At 35.8% G+C, this 18,844-nt stretch overlaps 1 protein-coding gene across 3 annotated transcripts in view; it reads left to right on the plus strand.

The window, feature by feature from the left end:
* The window catches only part of CDH6 (cadherin 6), a 102,447-nt gene that overhangs the window by 68,464 nt on the left and 15,139 nt on the right, over positions 1-18,844 (plus strand). For all 3 annotated transcript variants that reach the window (XM_048938969.1, XM_048938967.1, XM_048938968.1), the window contains 6 exons: positions 3,590-3,884; positions 5,429-5,548; positions 7,567-7,734; positions 9,261-9,448; positions 10,891-11,144; positions 17,429-17,565. In XM_048938969.1, coding sequence (XP_048794926.1) covers positions 3,590-3,884; positions 5,429-5,548; positions 7,567-7,734; positions 9,261-9,448; positions 10,891-11,144; positions 17,429-17,565 — 1,162 coding nt within the window. The remainder of the gene's footprint in view (positions 1-3,589; positions 3,885-5,428; positions 5,549-7,566; positions 7,735-9,260; positions 9,449-10,890; positions 11,145-17,428; positions 17,566-18,844) is intronic.

Below are 18,844 nucleotides of genomic sequence, written 5' to 3' on the forward strand. Positions count from 1 at the left end.
TAAATCTGTATCGAGGAGCAGTAATGTAGTACAACCCAGCTGACATGAATATTGCATCCCACAATATTTTATTCTATCCCATGATTACCTGCCATGGTCCATTTATCTGGCCCATGAATAACTTTATGCAGAGGGTAATGGACACTCTTTTGCAACATGAGTTAATAGAAGGAGTGAAACTATGATGTCTCGTATCTGTCCTACTGAAAGTACTTGGAATATACTTTCTATGCATATTTCATTACAGCAAACTTCCAGTAAAATGAAGGGTCTGGGTAGCAAAAATACCATCAACTGCAAAGGAAAGCGGGGGATGTTTCCACTACTCATTTTATCCTCATAACAGCTGTATTAGACTTTATATACAAAACCATCAGCTGCATTTTTAAGTGCATCTCCCCTCCAGGCCCTTCTTTTGGTCTAATCTCGCACCATTTGTTCCTCCTTTAAATTTTATTCCTAATTATTTTTTTTAACATGGTTGGAGTAGCAATCTCTCACTTCATATAGCTCACACAAGCAAAATATTGCTTTCAAGATAAATTGACACTTAAAAAAATAAAGCTGAATGGTTTTGCCTGAGTAAAATTTTATACAAGCAAACAGTCAAGCACAGATAATATAATCTGTAATAATAAATTGTTTTTCTAGATATTTTCCTCTGAGGTAAATGTTGCAACTTTATCATCCATGAGAAACTTTCCTGGAGATCTGTTTGTTTATTCTAACTTATAAAAACAACATTTTGTTTTCTGAAAAAGAAAGGAACAAAATTCAAACTACTTTGGCCTAGCTATTAAGCAGTTCATGCTGGTGTTGTGATTTTGTCCTATTCCACAAAAACAAACACATAACAAAACAGAAAACAAAACAAAACAACCCTGATGTTCAGCGGTTAAATAACTATCATAATTTACTTAAGTATTATAATCATACCTTTATGAAGAATTTTTATGAAATATGTTCTTCAGGCCACACATGATGGCACACTGGAAGGTCACTGTTGGGACTGATGAGTAGATGCTCAGACAGCCTTAACTCTACATAACATACATGGGACATGACCTTCCCTAGATCTGACTCTTAAGCAGATAACCCACTTACTTTCTGGCCAGGTGAGCACTTACTCCATTCTGTAATGTCTTAGGAAAGTAGGAAAGTTGAAGGTATTAGAATATTAGATTTGGAAAGAACATTGTGATAGGAAATGTTTATTTTCAGAAGTTACTGCTTTTGCAGAAAAGCTAGAGATTGAACCTTCCATGAAAATCGCTTCATTCTTAACCTTAGTGAGCAGGTACGTTGAGATATGCATTGTCTTGATATTCAAGAGCCACAGTTCATCTTACACTGATAGGTTAGTTATGGGAGAAGAGTGGAAATTTCATAAACAATTGACTGAAAAATCACACAAGTTTTCATTTTTAGCTCTGCAGGTATCTGGACTCCTTAAAGAATACTAGGGAAGACAATTCCCAATGGTTCCAACACCCCTTCTAGCTTGACCTTTTTTGCTACTTTGTTCCTTGAAACCGGTTTTAATTAAAATGGTGATAAAAATGAGTTTGGGAGTTCATCCTATAACAAGTCTCACAACAGCACTATTCCATGATTTGTGTGAATTAATGATAGCCTGTTACCAAGGGCTGCTTTTCTCCCACTATGATACAGAAAAAATTAAAGCGGCTTTCAAGGCAAACAAAAATTGAGTATCTGGATGTGAGACAGTCATAAAAAAAATACATATTTTTAAATAAGAGTTATTTTTATGCCTTTTTTTTGCAAATTGCCTTTGAGAAAATTATACTCAAATATCCAATTACGATTACTTTCCACAGTAGACTTACAGACTGACTTCTTAACAGGCAGATCTAACAGATATTCTTCAGAGGCTTAAGATGTATCTGGTAAATCATATCATTTCTGTAGGTTTGATGGCCAATTGACTAGGACTCAGGAGATCTGAACTGTATTCCGAGTTCCAAGACAGTCTTTTTGAAAATTCCAAGTTTCTACACTTTGCTATTCAAAAAAACTAAGCAAATGTGATTGACTGCTTTTGTGAAGTGTTTTGAAATCTCATGATGAAATGTTGCATACAAGCTAGCTATCAATATTCTTATTTTCAAGAGGAAGGCTCCGTGCAAAATTACACTGAATGCCCATTTTCTCCGTGAAGGAGATGTGCCTCGGCACGTCTGGTAATGATTTGCTGTTCTACAGTTCATGTATTTTGTTCTATTTAACACTTTTTTTTTAATTATGTTTTGTATAAAAACATTTATATAAAAACCTTTGTGAAAAAACGTTATATAAAAACATTTTTGTATAAAAACAAAGAGTTTTACCCTTATAAAATGGACTTGTTGCATTGATCATGCTTTCTGTAGGGACCACAGGCATAAGTACCCATGAGGGAGCACCATGCCACCAGGTGGCTGTCAATAGGCTTCCAGCATTGCACTGGTCTGGATAGAAGGTTGGAGGAAACCCAAAACATTGGCTATACAGTCACGCTGGAGGCTGCCCTTCCAGTGTGCCTGGGGAATAGCCAAGCAGTGGCAAAACCTGTAAAGATCATAATACTCTGTACTCTTTCAGCGTACACACCTTTCTCTTCTACAAAGAATTCTATCCAGCAATGCTAAGTACTTCACCACACATTCAGCTACATACATATATATATTTCATATTTGCATGCAGAAAGAGAAGCAAAGAGTTCATTGAGATAATTCAACTCTTCTTACTCATAAACATCTTTGCTATGAAAACAACAATTTGAAGGAATCTGCTGCTTTTCTCCTATGAATTTTGTCACTGATTCCCCAAACTTAGAAGTCACTTTATTTTTTTATTTCATGTAACAAGAAAATAAAATACACTTGATTAACATTTATTTTAAGGCCAAAGGAATAAATATACCTTTACCAAAGGAACAACCTTCAGAGTAGTATTTAATCTGTTGTACCTTGCATGTGCATTAAGCAGACTTTCAGTAGCAAGGGACATCTCCTGGGAAAGCTCAGGAGCTGTATGTTAACTACCATTATTCTCTACTTTCCCTTGCACTCACCTTGTTTTAGTTTGGTCAATGCCCCTTTGGATAAGGTGACTGGTATCTTCATTGCCAGTGCTGGAATAGCCTTGTACATGTACTGCCTCTGCTTCTTATTTGCTGCATTTGTGAATTTGTGTATTTTCACTCTTATTTGTATGTAGTCCAGAGTCATAAAAGCACAGCACACAGAATTTGAACTCAAGAAGTGACTGCCCTGGCTACTTTTTCTTTCTTTGACTACAATTCGTGATTCTGCAGATTTTCCAGCTTTGGAAAGTCATCTGCAACTCCAGTTCCTAGGTTTCCCCAGAGATTTTTTTTATACTGAAAACAACTTCAAATCCAACATCAAGACACCACTCCATCCATTCAGTCCTCCTACTGAGGTATCATCTTATTTCCTGAAAGAAGTGTACAGCCTTTTGGCTAGGTATTAACAAACCTGCATCATGATAATGAGATGAAATATGTAGAATTGTGTCTCAATTATTTATTTTCCCCCCTTCTTGATTATTCTCATTTCACCACCAGCTGCATTCAGACCAGGATAAAGGAGATGGATCACTTAAGTATATCCTTTCTGGAGATGGAGCAGGAGACCTTTTCATTATCAATGAAAACACTGGTGACATCCAAGCCACAAAGAGACTGGACAGAGAAGAGAAGCCTGTATACATACTTCGTGCCCAGGCTATAAATCGAAGAACTGGAAGACCAGTGGAACCAGAATCTGAGTTCATCATCAAGATCCATGATATCAATGACAATGAGCCAATGTTTACAAAGGATGTTTACAATGCCAGCATTCCAGAAATGTCAGATGTTGGTAGGTGCTAATAGTTAATTTCTGTATATGATCTGAATTCTTTCTGTAGATTTTATTAAGGGCCCCAAACTGAAAGGTAATGAATGCAGACATCTGCTGTTTGCGATGAGTAGAAGTAATTGAGCCAATAAAAAAAATCTGTGTCCAGTGGAATTAGTGACAATAGTTTGCTGAAAACAAAAGTATCAGATGAGTAAAATACGCTTCTTCTGTTGTGCCACAGGAAAAGTAAGTTAATGCATTCTTGTTTAGTTCACAGTGCAAGTAAGCTGAGCTGACCTCTGTTACAGGACACCTTCAAAGAGTTTAGCATACACTGATAACATGATTTAGTTGCAGTGTAATAGTAGTTAAGATATGATCACCTACATGGGTCAACACCATCCCTAGAACTATTCAGCTAATGTTGTTTAGTTCATGAACATAAAAAAGAAGTGCAAAAGGAGAGATGCAGAAGTGACCGTACACACTTCAGGAAAGAAAACTGTGAGCCAAGTCAACTCATCATTAATTCTAAGATATGTCATTACTTTCCTATTAATTTTGTTGCTTTTATTAGGCAAAAAAAATGAGCTACAAAGTCAACTGATGTCCATTTAAATCTTTCCATTTGTTTGTTCAAAGATATCAAGCCATCAGAATGAATTAAAATAAAAAAGAGGGAGAGATAATTCCTTGAAATACGACTTACGGTTAGATCTCTTTCAGGGAAGTTCACAGGATTTGAATTTTTCTCTCAGATTCTTAGGAAGGTTATTTTGATTTTTTGTCAGAGAAAAATGGATGATTGAATGGCAAGAAGCACAGTTCTAATCTGAAAAAATACCCAGAGACAGAAATATTAATTAATCACAATCAAGAATGAGATTAAAATAAAGCTCAAGCAATATGAAAATAAAGACTTTAGGGCATATTTTCTAATTCATGGGACTTGTCACACAGATGTAACCTCACCTGGTGAAGACAGAAACTAATATTCACATTTTAGTATGTGAAGTGAATGCTTTATTCACAAATCTGCTTAAAATCTTAAAACTTAAGCTCATTTATCACGTTTGTTAACACTTTGACCAGGATTCAAAAACATTTATTCTCTAAAAGATATGTAAAAAAAACAGATTTACATTCTGATGTTGAACACCTTAAAGTCTAATATTGTTCCAACTGTAAATTTTAATTTAACCTGTTACAAGCATGAGTAAATTTGTGAAAGTATGCTCTTGAGCCAGATTCAAACTCTAAACATCTTCCATATCTAATGAAAGCTGGTTTTCTGATTTGTTCCTAAAACTTATGATAAAGGATTTATGTATCCAATTGATAACTGCAGTTTAATGAACTGAGAAAAATCCAGCTATTATTTTAGTTTGGAAAATGGAGAGCAGAATAACTCCTACTAAATAAGGACATTTCTACTTTTTGCCACATGTTTGACTTGAACCTCAGCTATGCTTTTCTTTATCATAAACTGTCTCAGCCATGAGAAAGAAAAAAAAAGAAAAAAGAAAAAAAAAAAAGATTTTAACTTTCTTTTATCATTGCAGGTACCTTTGTTGTACAAGTCACTGCAACTGATGCCGATGATCCTACATATGGGAACAGCGCTAAAGTTGTCTACAGCATTCTCCAGGGACAACCATATTTCTCCGTAGAATCCGAGACAGGTCAGAAGACCTTGTCTGTCATTCTGTGACAATGTCTGCAATTTAAAATGACGTGCTAAGCCAAGCTAGGACATATTAGTCAAAAACTTCAAAGAGATTTTATCCTATTCAGTGCAAAATCTGACAAACTTAATTGAGCAATACATCTGTAAACATGACACCTACAATATTTTAATCTAAAAGCAAAATCTAATAAATACGATTAGTACTGAATGTGAAACGGTTTTCAATCATTTTTAACAAGCAGTGGTACAGAGACTGCTGTAGATGCTTAAATTAAACCAAATAGGTTGGCTTTTAGAAGAAAATGAGAAAACAGGTGGGTGTGCAAAAAAAGTGCTTAATCCTCATATATCTTCATAATGGCTAAATTAAGACTGAGGGTTTGCTTGGGTTTTTTTTTTTGTTTTTTTTTTTTTCCTCCTGCTTCTTCAAAACTTGTTTAAAGTAATTATAATTTCTGTACATCTGCAACATATCACTTTAATGCTAATTTTATGAAAGAAATCTTAATTAAGAATAATGATAGAAGAGGTAAAATTGGCTGTTGAGCTACACTAGCAGATCACGAATTGCAAACTTCTGAGTTCTGTTTTTGGAATATATTTAAATTATACACAGTGACTAGAATTTTTTATGGGCTGAATAACAGACTGCTTTGCAGCCTGTGTGTGTAAAACATGAATTCTGACTGATCAAATCTGCTGTACTACTACACTATCCCACTACACAGATAATCTCAGAAATTTGACTTATGTCAAATTTCTACAAGTAATAAAAGATTTCAAGAGGCTCCTTAAATAGGAATATCCATTCTGATAGTTTGCTTGAAGCTAGAGATAATGGTTGTCCTCAACATCCTTACAGGAAAAGAATGGCATTCCAGACAATTAATCAGGTTTTAAAATTGTTTCTTATCTAAATCTTAGAGACTTGGACAAGGTAAAGATGAGATGTCAGAGAAAAACGTGAGATGAAAAAAAATACATATGAAAAAAAGGGAAGCCAATATCAAAGGGAGCATGAGGTATTAGATAGTACAAGAAAGAGGATTTCTGCACTGATGCGTGCATTCTCACTTGGAAAGTATAATATCTGTTCTTAGAGTTATAACATGGATAATGCACCCAGGAGTTTAGCAGTAATAACCTTTTAGCAAGAAGGTTGTATGAGGAATGGAAGGGAAGCAAGGTAAACCACAGACTTGGTCGTGCTCACATGGAAATCAATTGCAAAACTCCTAGAGTCAAATAAGTCATTCTTGAAGCTGTTATGAATTTTCCCATGGATTTCAATGCTTGGATTTCATCCCTTTTGTCTACAAAGGAGTCAGTTCTTAGCCTTAAGACACCCAGCCAGAACACAAGCATTTTGCTTCGTGGTAAATCTAAATGACTGAATTTCAATAGGAGTTGGGCTTAAAAATGACTTTGTACCTTTGAAGAAGGAACAGACTGGCAAAATCATTTCAATTAATGTATAAATAGAAATATATATACTTGGGCTTACAGCCTTTTTAATTAACTTCTCCCATTTTAATGTTGTCGTATTGCCTCTTTAATGATGTATTGCTGAAGTTAGCTTTTTCCCTTATTTCCCTTCTTTCTTTCTTTCTTTTTTTTTTTCTGTCAAAGTGAAAATACTGACAGAACAGGAGAGAAAAGATGGAGTGCATTATAACAAACAATGAGCCTTCTTCCAGTTCAGTGAGAGACTTTAGCATGGAACTGAAAGGGTGTAGATGTTATGTAAAATAACACTGCTCACAGATAGGTAGAACATCTTTCTGGGAATGTCATTACTGTTGTGTCTGTCACATAGACAGCAGCATGAGAGGTGATATGAGAGGTCTGTAATTTAATGTGCCATCTCATAACAGTAAATATTTGTACTGGGCAAAGTTTACTCGTTACACAGAGATTGCTTTGTTCTTTAGGATGTGTGTTTTTTTTACTAACAGGTTTCATCAAAGTCAATACATTACTTGTGAAGTTTACTTTTTAATTTTCACATTTTAGGTATTATTAAAACTGCTTTGCTAAACATGGATCGTGAAAACAGGGAGCAATATCAAGTGGTCATCCAGGCTAAGGACATGGGAGGCCAGATGGGCGGATTATCAGGAACCACCACTGTGAACATCACGCTGACCGACGTAAATGACAATCCTCCTCGGTTCCCCCAGAGTATGGAATATTTATATTCTAAGTCTTTACAGTAAAATAAACAAGAATTTAGTATTTTTGTATTTTTTTTTTAAGTCAAGTTTCTGCTGTCATGAATTTAGAGAGTACGACTTCACTTGAGAAAGAAAAAGGGAATACACAAGCAAGAAGTAGGATCTTGCTAAGGTTAATTACAATCATTAGGAAACTTACCTTTAATGTTTTTACTACATCTGCAATAAATAGTCCAAGAAGTGAATTAACAAACAGAAACAACTTCTATTTTTTGCTACCTATAAACTTATCTATTAAACTATAAGCTTTGACTGATACAATCTATATTTTCTGATCAATATTGTTTTTATAAAAGACCTTGTGGTCAACTGCATTTTAAGGAGTCTGTTCTAGTCTAACATACTTAACTTTTGAAGTATTTAATTAAGAATGTAAAATGATCCCCAGAGTAACTCTATCAAAATGAGTGTTTTTACCTAGGAAACATTTGCCTCAGTGGGTTCTCCTATATTCATTGCAAGCAGAAACAAAGGCACATATATAAATATACCAGATATTTCTGCCTATTGTCCTCCTCTTGCCTCAGATCATTTAGACAGCTGTGTAATATTTAAGGGAAACAGTTGAGTCAGATCTTTTAGAAAGCCATTTTTATTAATGATTGTTCATTGCCATAAGTGATTCAACGTGATTCAGTGTTCATTCACTTTTCTTCCTCTCTCTTTTTCCCTCCTTCATCTTTGCTTCATCTTACACTGCTCTGTGTGTATATGTGTGTATCAGAGTGTCAGTGTGTGTCAAAGTCAAGAGCAGCTGTTCAAGAAAATAATTGCAGATGCTATCAGACAAATCACCAAGCTTTGGCAGTTAAGTCACTGGGAATGTTATTGGAAGCAACTTGTCATTTAAGTTCAAAGTCTCTTCTTAGCTGTGGGCAAAATGTTGCCATTTAAATTTAAACAAGTTAAGAGGAAATATAGCACTCTGCCTCCAATGAGTTAATTATACATCTCTGGACATGAGTGTCTTCAGTATAAAAGCCAAAGATATAGCTTCATAATGCCAACATTCCCCAAGCAGTTTTTTCTCAGGGGACAAATTCAGTGCAGCATATTAGTAATAGGCATTTGAGCCAGATTTGCTTTTAGTGGGCTTTTAGTGATACTAAACTGCATTGGCCTCTGGCAGGTCTTAATATTTTATTTGTCTTTTGACCTCAAAACATTTTTCATATAGTGTTTTGTTACTGTTAACACAGACTGATAGTATCTAGGAAAGGACATATGTTGCTAAAGTTGCATATACATAGGAAAAAAAATCCCTTCATACTAGAAAAAAAAAGGTAGAAGAATAAGTTACTTTTATCCCTATGAAAGTTAGCCAGAGGCTGAATGCTTTTGCACCAGGAAAGTACAAAGACAAAGCCACTCAGCAACTCATCTGTTCATGCTCAACAGGACAGTGTGTTCAGAAATAGCGTCCAAAATACCATGAGTCTGACTGACAAAAGTTTCCTCCTCCATCTACTGTAGGCACCTACCAATTCAGAGCTCCTGAGTCTACGCCACCTGACTCACCAATTGGCAGGATTAAAGCTAACGATGCAGATGTGGATGAAAACGCAGAGATTGAATACAGCATCACTGAGGGTGATGGATATGACATGTTTGGAATTACCACAGACAAGGACACACAGGAAGGAATTATAACTGTCAAAAAGGTACACATCCTAACACACTTCATACCAACCTCAAAAACACCAGGAAAAAATGTATCTACCACATTTTCCATTGCTTTCCATTTTTAGTGCAACATGTAGTTTATTAAATTGCTATCTATCTCTGCAATATTACCTATATAAATTTTCTTTTATACAATTAGGATGCTTTCTCCTTTACAAAAATAACACACATAATTTGAGAGTACATAATCTATGAAGTGGGATAGAACTGAGAAAATTCTGTCTGAACGTGTCTACAGGACAACTCAAGGAGTCACCCAACTGTGACATTGTTTCTATCATGCATACAGGATTTGTTCACTTCTTAGAAATGTGCTGTATTAAAACCACAGTAATATTCAGTGTCACACAGCCTGCTTTGCACCATCAAAAGATATTGAATTGTATAGCTATAACATATCAAAGTACAAAAACAAATTTATTTGTCTCATGCTATAAAGATACAATTAATAAACCCATTAGCATGCTTTTCCTTCAGAAAAGAAAAGAAAAGAAAACAAAACAAAACAAAAAACAGTGCTGTGTTGGATCACAGTGGACACCATCTACTAGGCTGCACGTTGGCTGTCAGAAAAGGTTTAAGAAATATTGTTTACAGTGGGCTATCAGGCAAGCTTGATAAGGTTACAGATATCATCCTCCATCAGTTCAAGTTCAGTCATTGCTAAATAGACATGGTGTAGATTTTCTAAACATAACTTGCATTTGATATCAGTACAACACCTGTCATTACTTGTTTTTTAAGAGATGCCTTTAAGGGGCTGATTATGATATCAGTCTAGCTCTGTTTGCATTTCTGTCTCTTGGTGACTGAAGCTGTGAATCTTCTACAGCCTAACAGAAAAGTGTGATAACTAGTCTCTCCCCACATTACTCTAAGGAATGTAAGAAATGGTTCCTAAATTCTTCTTATTCATATTTTATCAGTGTGATATGGTCATAGCCTATCATAAAATTATGTGGGTGGCCCTGAATGTCTTCTGACACCAAATAACACAGTGATTCATTTCAGTGATGGAATGTCAACATGTTAGAAAGGAGCTCCTAGAGAATCCCCCTTTAGTGTATGGTGCTTAAGGTCAAGAGTCCAGAAAGCAACAAAATTTCAAAACCAACAGGATAAAAAGCGTGAAGAGTTGAGGCTATTTAAGAAGGTACAGTTAATATGAATTTGGAAGTTCTTGGCACAGAATTCCCTGCCAAAGTTTTTTTGTTTTTGTTTTGTTTTGTTTTTCTATAACTTACCATCAGCACAAAGAGCCCCAACTTTCTTCTCTCTTCTGGCATGTTAATTCCAGTTCAGGCTCTTGTAAGCAAGCACAGGCTTCCATCACCCAGTTTATTTAGATACCCTTGTCTGCTTGGCACAGCTATCCCCACAGACTTCTCAAGTTTTTTTGTTTGTTTGTTTCTCTTCCCAGGCACTGGATTTTGAAAATAAAAACTTGTATATTCTGAAGGTGGAAGCCACCAATACTCACGTGGACCCTCGATTCCTCTACTTGGGGCCATTCAAGGATTCAGCCACAATCAGAATTCAAGTGGAAGATGTAGATGAACCCCCTGTGTTCAGCAGACCAGCATATATAATTGAAGTGAAAGAAGATGTTCCAATAAACAGTGTAATAGGAACAGTAACAGCACAGGATCCAGATGCTGCCAAGAACCCTGTCAAGTAAGCACAGACTTTCAGCTCACTCTGAAATTCTTTTACTGCTTTGATTTTGCTCTTTTTTTTTCATGTGAGTACACAGAGAAATCCGTTTTGAGAATGAAACTGTTCGGGTATGCTTCTATATGGAGTAGCATAGCTGGCAAATGATCTCTCTTACTTGAGCATATCTGTGCATGTGTGATTGTGTTTGCATGGCACTTGCATCTCGAATTATATCCTAGCCTCTTCAGCAAATAATGTTTGTGGTTATTTTTACTATGGAAGAGTTTGCTGGGAAGGAACACTATGATGATGCTAGTGTTCTCCTTCCACCTCCAACATTTTCCAGTGCACTGTGGTGCATCCTTTTGGCTATATGACAGGGAAGTGATTCAGCAGCTTCTCCCATCCATTCATGTCTGTTTATCAGAGGTCACATTTATCTTCTACACACCACTAACATAAATGCCTTAAAAGCACTTGTTTCACACACAGACTCTGTTCTCACTTATATCAGCGTAAGGTTAGTAAGATACAAATCAGGCTCGTGGACTCCATAAATTACAGTTGCTATGACTCAGTAAATTAGTCTTAGAGGAAATGCAGTAAATGCCAAGGTTGGTGTAGCAAAACCTAAGTCTTCATTTTTATTTTTATTTTTTGTAAATTAAAAGGTCTGAGTACGTCTGAAAACTGGAGTAGTGAAGTACTTAAATTATATTAGATGGATATTTAGAAATTCTTTCATATTCTGTGTGTTTTAATTAGAGTTCATTGCTGCTGACAAGGCAGGAAGAGGAGGAAATGAAAAAAATACAGCAATATTAAATCCAGGTCAATTTTTAGCATGTCTCTGGTTTAGGCATGTTAGGAAATGCAATAGTGTGTTTAGATCAAAGATAGAACAATACAGGTTTAATAAAAATCCAATCTGTCAATACTTTGTACATCTGCAAACAGCTATCTTTCATCAAGATGTCTTGCAGTGCTTATGAAGCATGTGTAAGTTTTAAGCTCTCAGCTCATCTTGTGAGATGGGTAAATACTGCTATCTTAATTTCCTAGAAGAAGATATCTGGCAGAAACACTCTCTGTTTGAATGCCTTGCCCTGCACGTGAATTCTTGTTTAAGACTAAGACTTAAATTTTAATTAAGGTTTGCTTTCATTTATGTCATTGGCATGCAACAATTGTAGGAAGTTCTGGATTAGAAGAAAGAGTATAGTGACTTGAAGGGCAACATAGGGTTTTGCTGACTGTGGTGAGTTTCAGGGAAAGAATAAATACCATCTATAGCGTGTCTTCATGGGTATGCTAGCATGATGATGAAAAATTGCTTGAGGTGAAACCCAGGCAGAACCCTTCCAGTCCTCATATAAACATACTTTTTCATATCTAATGGCACTAGAGAATGAGGGGAATGCTTCTCTGATTCCCTCTGCTCCCCTGTTGTGATAACTATAACCACTTGAATTTCACACCAGCACCACCTCTTAATTGTTAAGCATTTTACAGTGGATAGGGATTATACTGTACACTGAGTGTCGCCTATTGGCTCTTTTCTATTAATTGAATGTGTGTGATAAAATTTATCTATCATTCAAAGGGCAGTTATTAAGCACTGTACAGGTACTCTACATATTAAAATATAATTACTGAACAAATTTGAGTCGAAATGTCAAAATTGATGCAGAACAGCAGAAAACCTGTCTTCTTTACACACTAGTAATATGAAACAATAAGAAAGAAAAGAAAAGAGAAGAAAAATAAAAATGAGGAAGAAGTTAGAGTAACAGAAGCAAACATAGAAACAATAAATAGGAAAACCAGTAAGAGGGAAAGGAACTCAGCAGAGAGCAGCAGCCTGTGAGACAATAAATGCACGTAGGTTGTTCCAAAAGTAATGCTTCTTATTTATTTCCATGGAAACTAGAGCAGATATAAAGAGCATAATAATGCTATTTAAGAGAGCACATTCTCAGCTACAAAACACTGTTTTTCAACACAGTCACCACTATCAGCTATGCATTTTCACCAGCAATGAACAAAAGCCTGCATTCTGTATTCATAAAAATCTGCACCAGTGAAGATGACTCATTGCTGTTGTTGTCTCCATTGCCAAAACACACCACCCACTGCCTCACTCTGCTTACTGTTCAGTCTCCATAAATATTTAGCAAGTATTGATGAATGTCAATGACTGCAATCTTTTCCTCATGGAGGAATTCAATAACACACCTTTGTTTCATATGCACTTCCACATCAGATAGCCCCTCTGCTGCCATCTGTCACATGGCAACAAAATGTAAAAGAATCTCAATGGGAAGGTTCAGCCTTTACTGCCATACCTCTGATACAGTGGGCCAACATAATAAAATAGGTGGCATTACTTTTGGAGCAGCCCTCATAATTTATGGTGCTAACGCATTGGATATCTCCTAGAATTTAGGGTCAGAGGTTGAGTCTGCATTTTTTTGACAGGGTGATTTTTTTCCATCATGCAATGGAGGTGTTAAATCTGATTTTCGCTCTGAGCTTCAGGGAAGATGCAATTAGACTGTATATATATGGCTTGTCACTTGCTTGTCAATTTTCCTTGACAGTTAAAAATAAAATCTTTAGATACTTGATATTACAATGAAAACCCTTCATTTTCTCCTCTACTTGAGTGAAGATTTCTCTTTTTAAACAAACCGAGTCCTAACTCTGTTAGATGAAAGCCCCTTTGATCTTCCATTAAAGGAAACCTTCACAATATCATTATGAAAATGCATTATGAAAAATTCACACGCACATCCCTTCCTGACCCACAAATCTTCCTGACTTGCGGTTGCATTAGACAGCAAGCTGCTGGGCGTCAGGAGACAATGAAGCAATAGACAAATATGAAGTGAATATCTGCCCTGGTTGAAGAGTGCATCGTTGTCTGTGACCTATGTATCAGTAGAACATAAGTCCAGCTCTTATAAATTAGCTTTTCTGCTATGTAACATTAAGGAATTATAAAAATACACCAATAAATGTTTGGCTATATGTTTAAATAACCATCCATGCATAGCAATGTTCATACACTCCTGATTAATATTCCGCTGTCCAGCTGTGCTATGAAAAAAGTTTTGAATTCTGCTTCTCCTTGATCTCAACAGAAATGATGTTATGAACCTCTGCATACTGAAGGAAAAAAAAAAAAAAAAGCTGCAATTGGCATTGCTGTATTGTACATCAGATCTCTGTAAATTGCTAGTTGAGGTTTTTTTTGCTATAATACCTCCTTAGAGTCATAATGAAGTTCATCAGTCACTGGAGCTGTCTCCCTGCTGTGATTTGATTTACAAAAGTTTCCTAGATTAAAATGATCCGCAAACAAATGTAAGGCTTAATTTTGTTTGTGTATTTTAATGACAACATATTTGCATGTGTTAGATTCTCTCTTTCACTTGCCCCTTCTTCCTGTTATGTACAAGGAGAGAATGGAATATATATAGATACCTTTTAACTGTCTAGCTTGTCAATTCCTCGAGGTTTGAAAGTGATGAGGTCCTGAAATCTGACAAATACGCACCAGTAATTTTATTAAATAAATGTAAAACTGAGTTGGATGTTGTCTGCTTAATTCTTACTGTATTATGATCCATAAGTCAGAATCACCACCAGTTCTGAATAATTAACAGTCCTTGACCAAAAGAGACTGGATTATACAAACTGAGAAACAGAAGTGACACTGGCTTATTAAAATCATCTTTCTAGTCTAGGGTTAATGATATAATTAGAATATGCTTTAACTGCATTGACCTTGTTTGTATTTTCCCTTGAATATGAAGAAATAAAATTAACATTTCATTAAGAAGCTGTTCTCTGGTTATTTTTTTTTCTTTTTTCTCAGTTTAACTTTCCTCTGCACAAACAACTGAACATACATTTGGTTTTACTAGGATTTACATTTTTAAATTCTTAATGTTTTGAGAAGAAGTCTTCAATGTATAAAGCTCCAGAACATTTTCTTTCATTTCACTCAGATACTGTATCACAGATGCGATTGAATCTGGGCAATCTTAGAAAGTAATGATAGTGATTACAATATGTCAAGGCATTAAAATATGCTAAGGCTGTAAGATATGTTAAGTCCATTCATAATACGAAGCACGTGTGAAGGCATAACTGAAGAAAAAAAGAACAACGGACAACTCATGCCTACAGCTAGATACTTTCTTAAATATCTTGCTGAATAAGAGACTGAAACATACTATTAGAGCTGGCCAGAATAGCTAATCTATGGAAAATCCTGGTATTTTCATTTCAAACAAGAATGAAAAATCTAGATGCACTGTGAAATGGAAATACTGAAGTATTTCAGCTGAAAGATATGGAAATGAGCTGCAGAATGTCTGAAAAATGACTGAATTCACAAAATACCAACATAATATCATATAAAAGCCTGAATGAATGAAAGTTAAAATGAAATGTTTACCATATCAAATACTTACTTTGTCAAAATATACGAGAGTCAGACTGCTTGGTATAAACTTGTTTCCATCAAACATTTCAGCTAAGTCAACAAATTCATGTGTAATATTTACATTTGGACAAAACTACATGGTTTGCTGAAGCTGTCCTGTCACTCAGTGCTGCCTGTTCCATACCTTCGTGCATACTTTGTTCAAGCTGTCAGTAATGCTATAATGGTGCACTGAGGAACTAGGCTAGTGACACCAAAGTTGTCTTCACACAGATAAAATTTTTGTATTCTTAGTCAACTGACAGTGAAGAACAAGGACTAAATCAGATCTTGAAAAACTAGGAGGGTATGCCTATGCAAATACTACCAAATTAGCTTGCTCTCTGAGTATCTTTGAATGTAATTTGGTTGTTTCCATAGAAATTGAATGTGTAAAACGAAAAGTAATTATTCAAAATAATTAATGCTTACTACAATTTTAGGAAGGTACTTTCCACTAAATTTTCATTTAAAATAAGTCTAGTTTAACTTGCTGTGGATATCATATCCTTTTTTTTTTTTTCAGTTGAAAAGAGAAACCATGAAGTTACAAAATAATTAGTAGGTTAGTGTTTTCAACTTAAACCTTTCTTAAAATCATTTTTGAGCTAGGCTCTTCCATTTATTCCTATCTGTGTGCGAGATCATTCTCAGAAGTTAAGAAACTGCACAGGCCCTGGGAAATCTGTGCAGAATAGAGGACATCTCACAGAGCTGTGCCTACAGCGGAGAAGAGAGTGAATTTTTTTCTTCATCCTCTGCATTCCCTTCAATTCTTGAAAATGAACTCAGCCAGTCATTCTCCTGGCCCAGTTTTCACCTGATTGCATGCTAGCTCAGCTGTATCTCAGTTTTATCTTTGCCTAGACATAGCAGTAGCTTCCTTGCCTCCACTGATACAGAGACCAAGAAAGGACACTGGGCTTCATAAGTTTCTGTTCTGGATTGTACCCCAGTACACACTCAACCTGCAACAAGAGCAGAATAATACAATTGCATTCTTGTTTTAGAAACATCAGAAACACATTTCTGTCAAAATCTTCATCATTTACAAATTTTTTTTTTCTTCATGAGAGATAAAACATTTGGATTAGGACAACTGAACACTGTCACTGGAGAGTTTTGCTTTTAAAGTTGGATTCAGATCAGCAGGAAAAGAAAGACTAAGATCAGATTGAAAAATTGTTCTGGTATTTAGACTATGAGCTTGTTAGCATTTGTTTTCACATTTGGATACCAAGAAGTAGGGCTGTGCATGTTAGTTTTAATGAATTACAGGAAACCTTTATGTGATATACATTGTGGAATAATGAATCTCTTTCCCACACCAACCTGTTATTTTGGGGGCAATCTTTTTTAACCCTGGAAAGTGAAAGGCAGAAATGCCTCCTGGTCTTCAAATTTGCTACCAAAAATTATTTGGAACAGTTAGGATATAAAGCCATTAAAAAAGGATTTGATAATGGGAAAGCCAACTCAGCCTCAAAAAAATTTTCATATCTTTCAGGACACAGACTTCACATTTCTCACTAAAAACAAAGCTTTGATGATTCTCAGAGGTATGTAAATTCCACAGTAATCCATTCATTCAATGACAATGCCCCACCTTCTAAATCAAACCTCCAGTGTGTCATTATCCAGAAGCTCAGAAAAAGCTCTTTGTGTGAATATATAAAGACACCGAAGCCTGCACTGAAAACAAAAGGCAACCCCATTTAATGGGTGTTTGATGTCTAGTCTTAGAAAATGGTTTAAGTACATAGAAAATAAATGGAAAACAATATTCTAACTCCTCTCTCTGCATTTGCAGGTATTCTGTAGATCGACACACTGATATGGACAGAGTATTCAACATCAACTCAGGAAATGGTTCAATATTTACTTCAAAAACTCTTGACCGGGAAACATTGCTATGGCACAACATTACAGTAATAGCAGCAGAGATCAGTAAGTCAAACCTAAATACCACTGCTGTCCCTGATGTAATGAACTTAGCCTTCTAACTGAGAGTGTGGAAAGCACGGCTGGACAGATGTCAGGTTATATGGATAGGCCGCTCAATACTAATGAAGAAGTGGTAACTCTGAAAAAATGGTCTACAGTTTTATGTTTACTCAGGATGCAGTGCATGAAGAGGTAACAGCTGAGAAGGGAGGAAAGCAAGAATTCTGTATTTTCTGATCAGTAATTGTCACAATGACTCTATGAGTTCCAAACAGTGGTATGCAGCAAAAGAAATGGCTTATGGTTGAATGGCATTCCTTGAGTGACTTTGTTCTGATCCAGACTGAATGGCAGGATGTTTTCAGTTAGGGATGAGGTGGCTGGGCTGAGCTAGGTGCCCAAGTCTTAATCAGCTTTTTTATTTTTTCAATTTCTAACTTCTGTATTTATTTTCTTTAATTCAGAATACCTGGTTACAAACTTGTCTGTTGCTTAGTTTAGGACTGGTCAGAAAAAGTAATCTTGTGGTTACGGTAGTCATGTTTATTTTATGAACTGACGTGCCAGGGATCTAGATAAAGCCATGTATGCTAAGCAGCCTTAATGAGCCTCTTTATTTTAATGTTCCACCTATAAACATATGGCATATTACAGAATACAATCCCATTCACCTTTGCAGACTCCCAGTGCCTATGACAATGAAGCATGACAGAATGGTAGATTGATCTGGTATTATCAGTTCTGGGACTGTCCCAGAGGTTAAATGGCATTTTTTTCAAAAATGTGATCTGAGAGAAATACAAGTTCTACTTTCTCATTTTGAGTGTATGTTTGTGTATGGCTCACTCAGCTGCTGAATGCTGAGAAGAATGTAACTAAGAGGTACTTGACTCCAGTTTTCTTTACTCTGCAGAGGGTTTTTTTTGTTTGTTTTGGTGGTTTTTTTGTTTTTTTTTTTTTTAAGCTGAAAACTGTTGTGATACATGTGGTACTAGTGAGGCAAACAGATGGCCTTGTGCACAGAAGACCAGTGCACTAGGGCCTACAGGAATTATGTTTTTTTAAAATAGTTTTTTCTCTCTCTTAAGCTTGCACCTTTTTATGCCAGGTATGTGGTTTCTGCATACCAAACACTGACATCTAGCTGTTAGCCGGATGTTTGTGTTTCTGTAAAGTCTTTAAAGGAGTGGTCTAGGGTCAAGAGTTGTACACTAGAGACAGTGCTCCTGGATAGGAGAGGAGGGAAAAAATAAACACCTAAAAAGGAAAGAATACCAAGAAG

The sequence above is a fragment of the Lagopus muta genome, chromosome 3 (genome assembly GCF_023343835.1).
Source record: "Lagopus muta isolate bLagMut1 chromosome 3, bLagMut1 primary, whole genome shotgun sequence".
Classification (NCBI taxonomy): Eukaryota; Metazoa; Chordata; class Aves; order Galliformes; family Phasianidae; genus Lagopus; species Lagopus muta.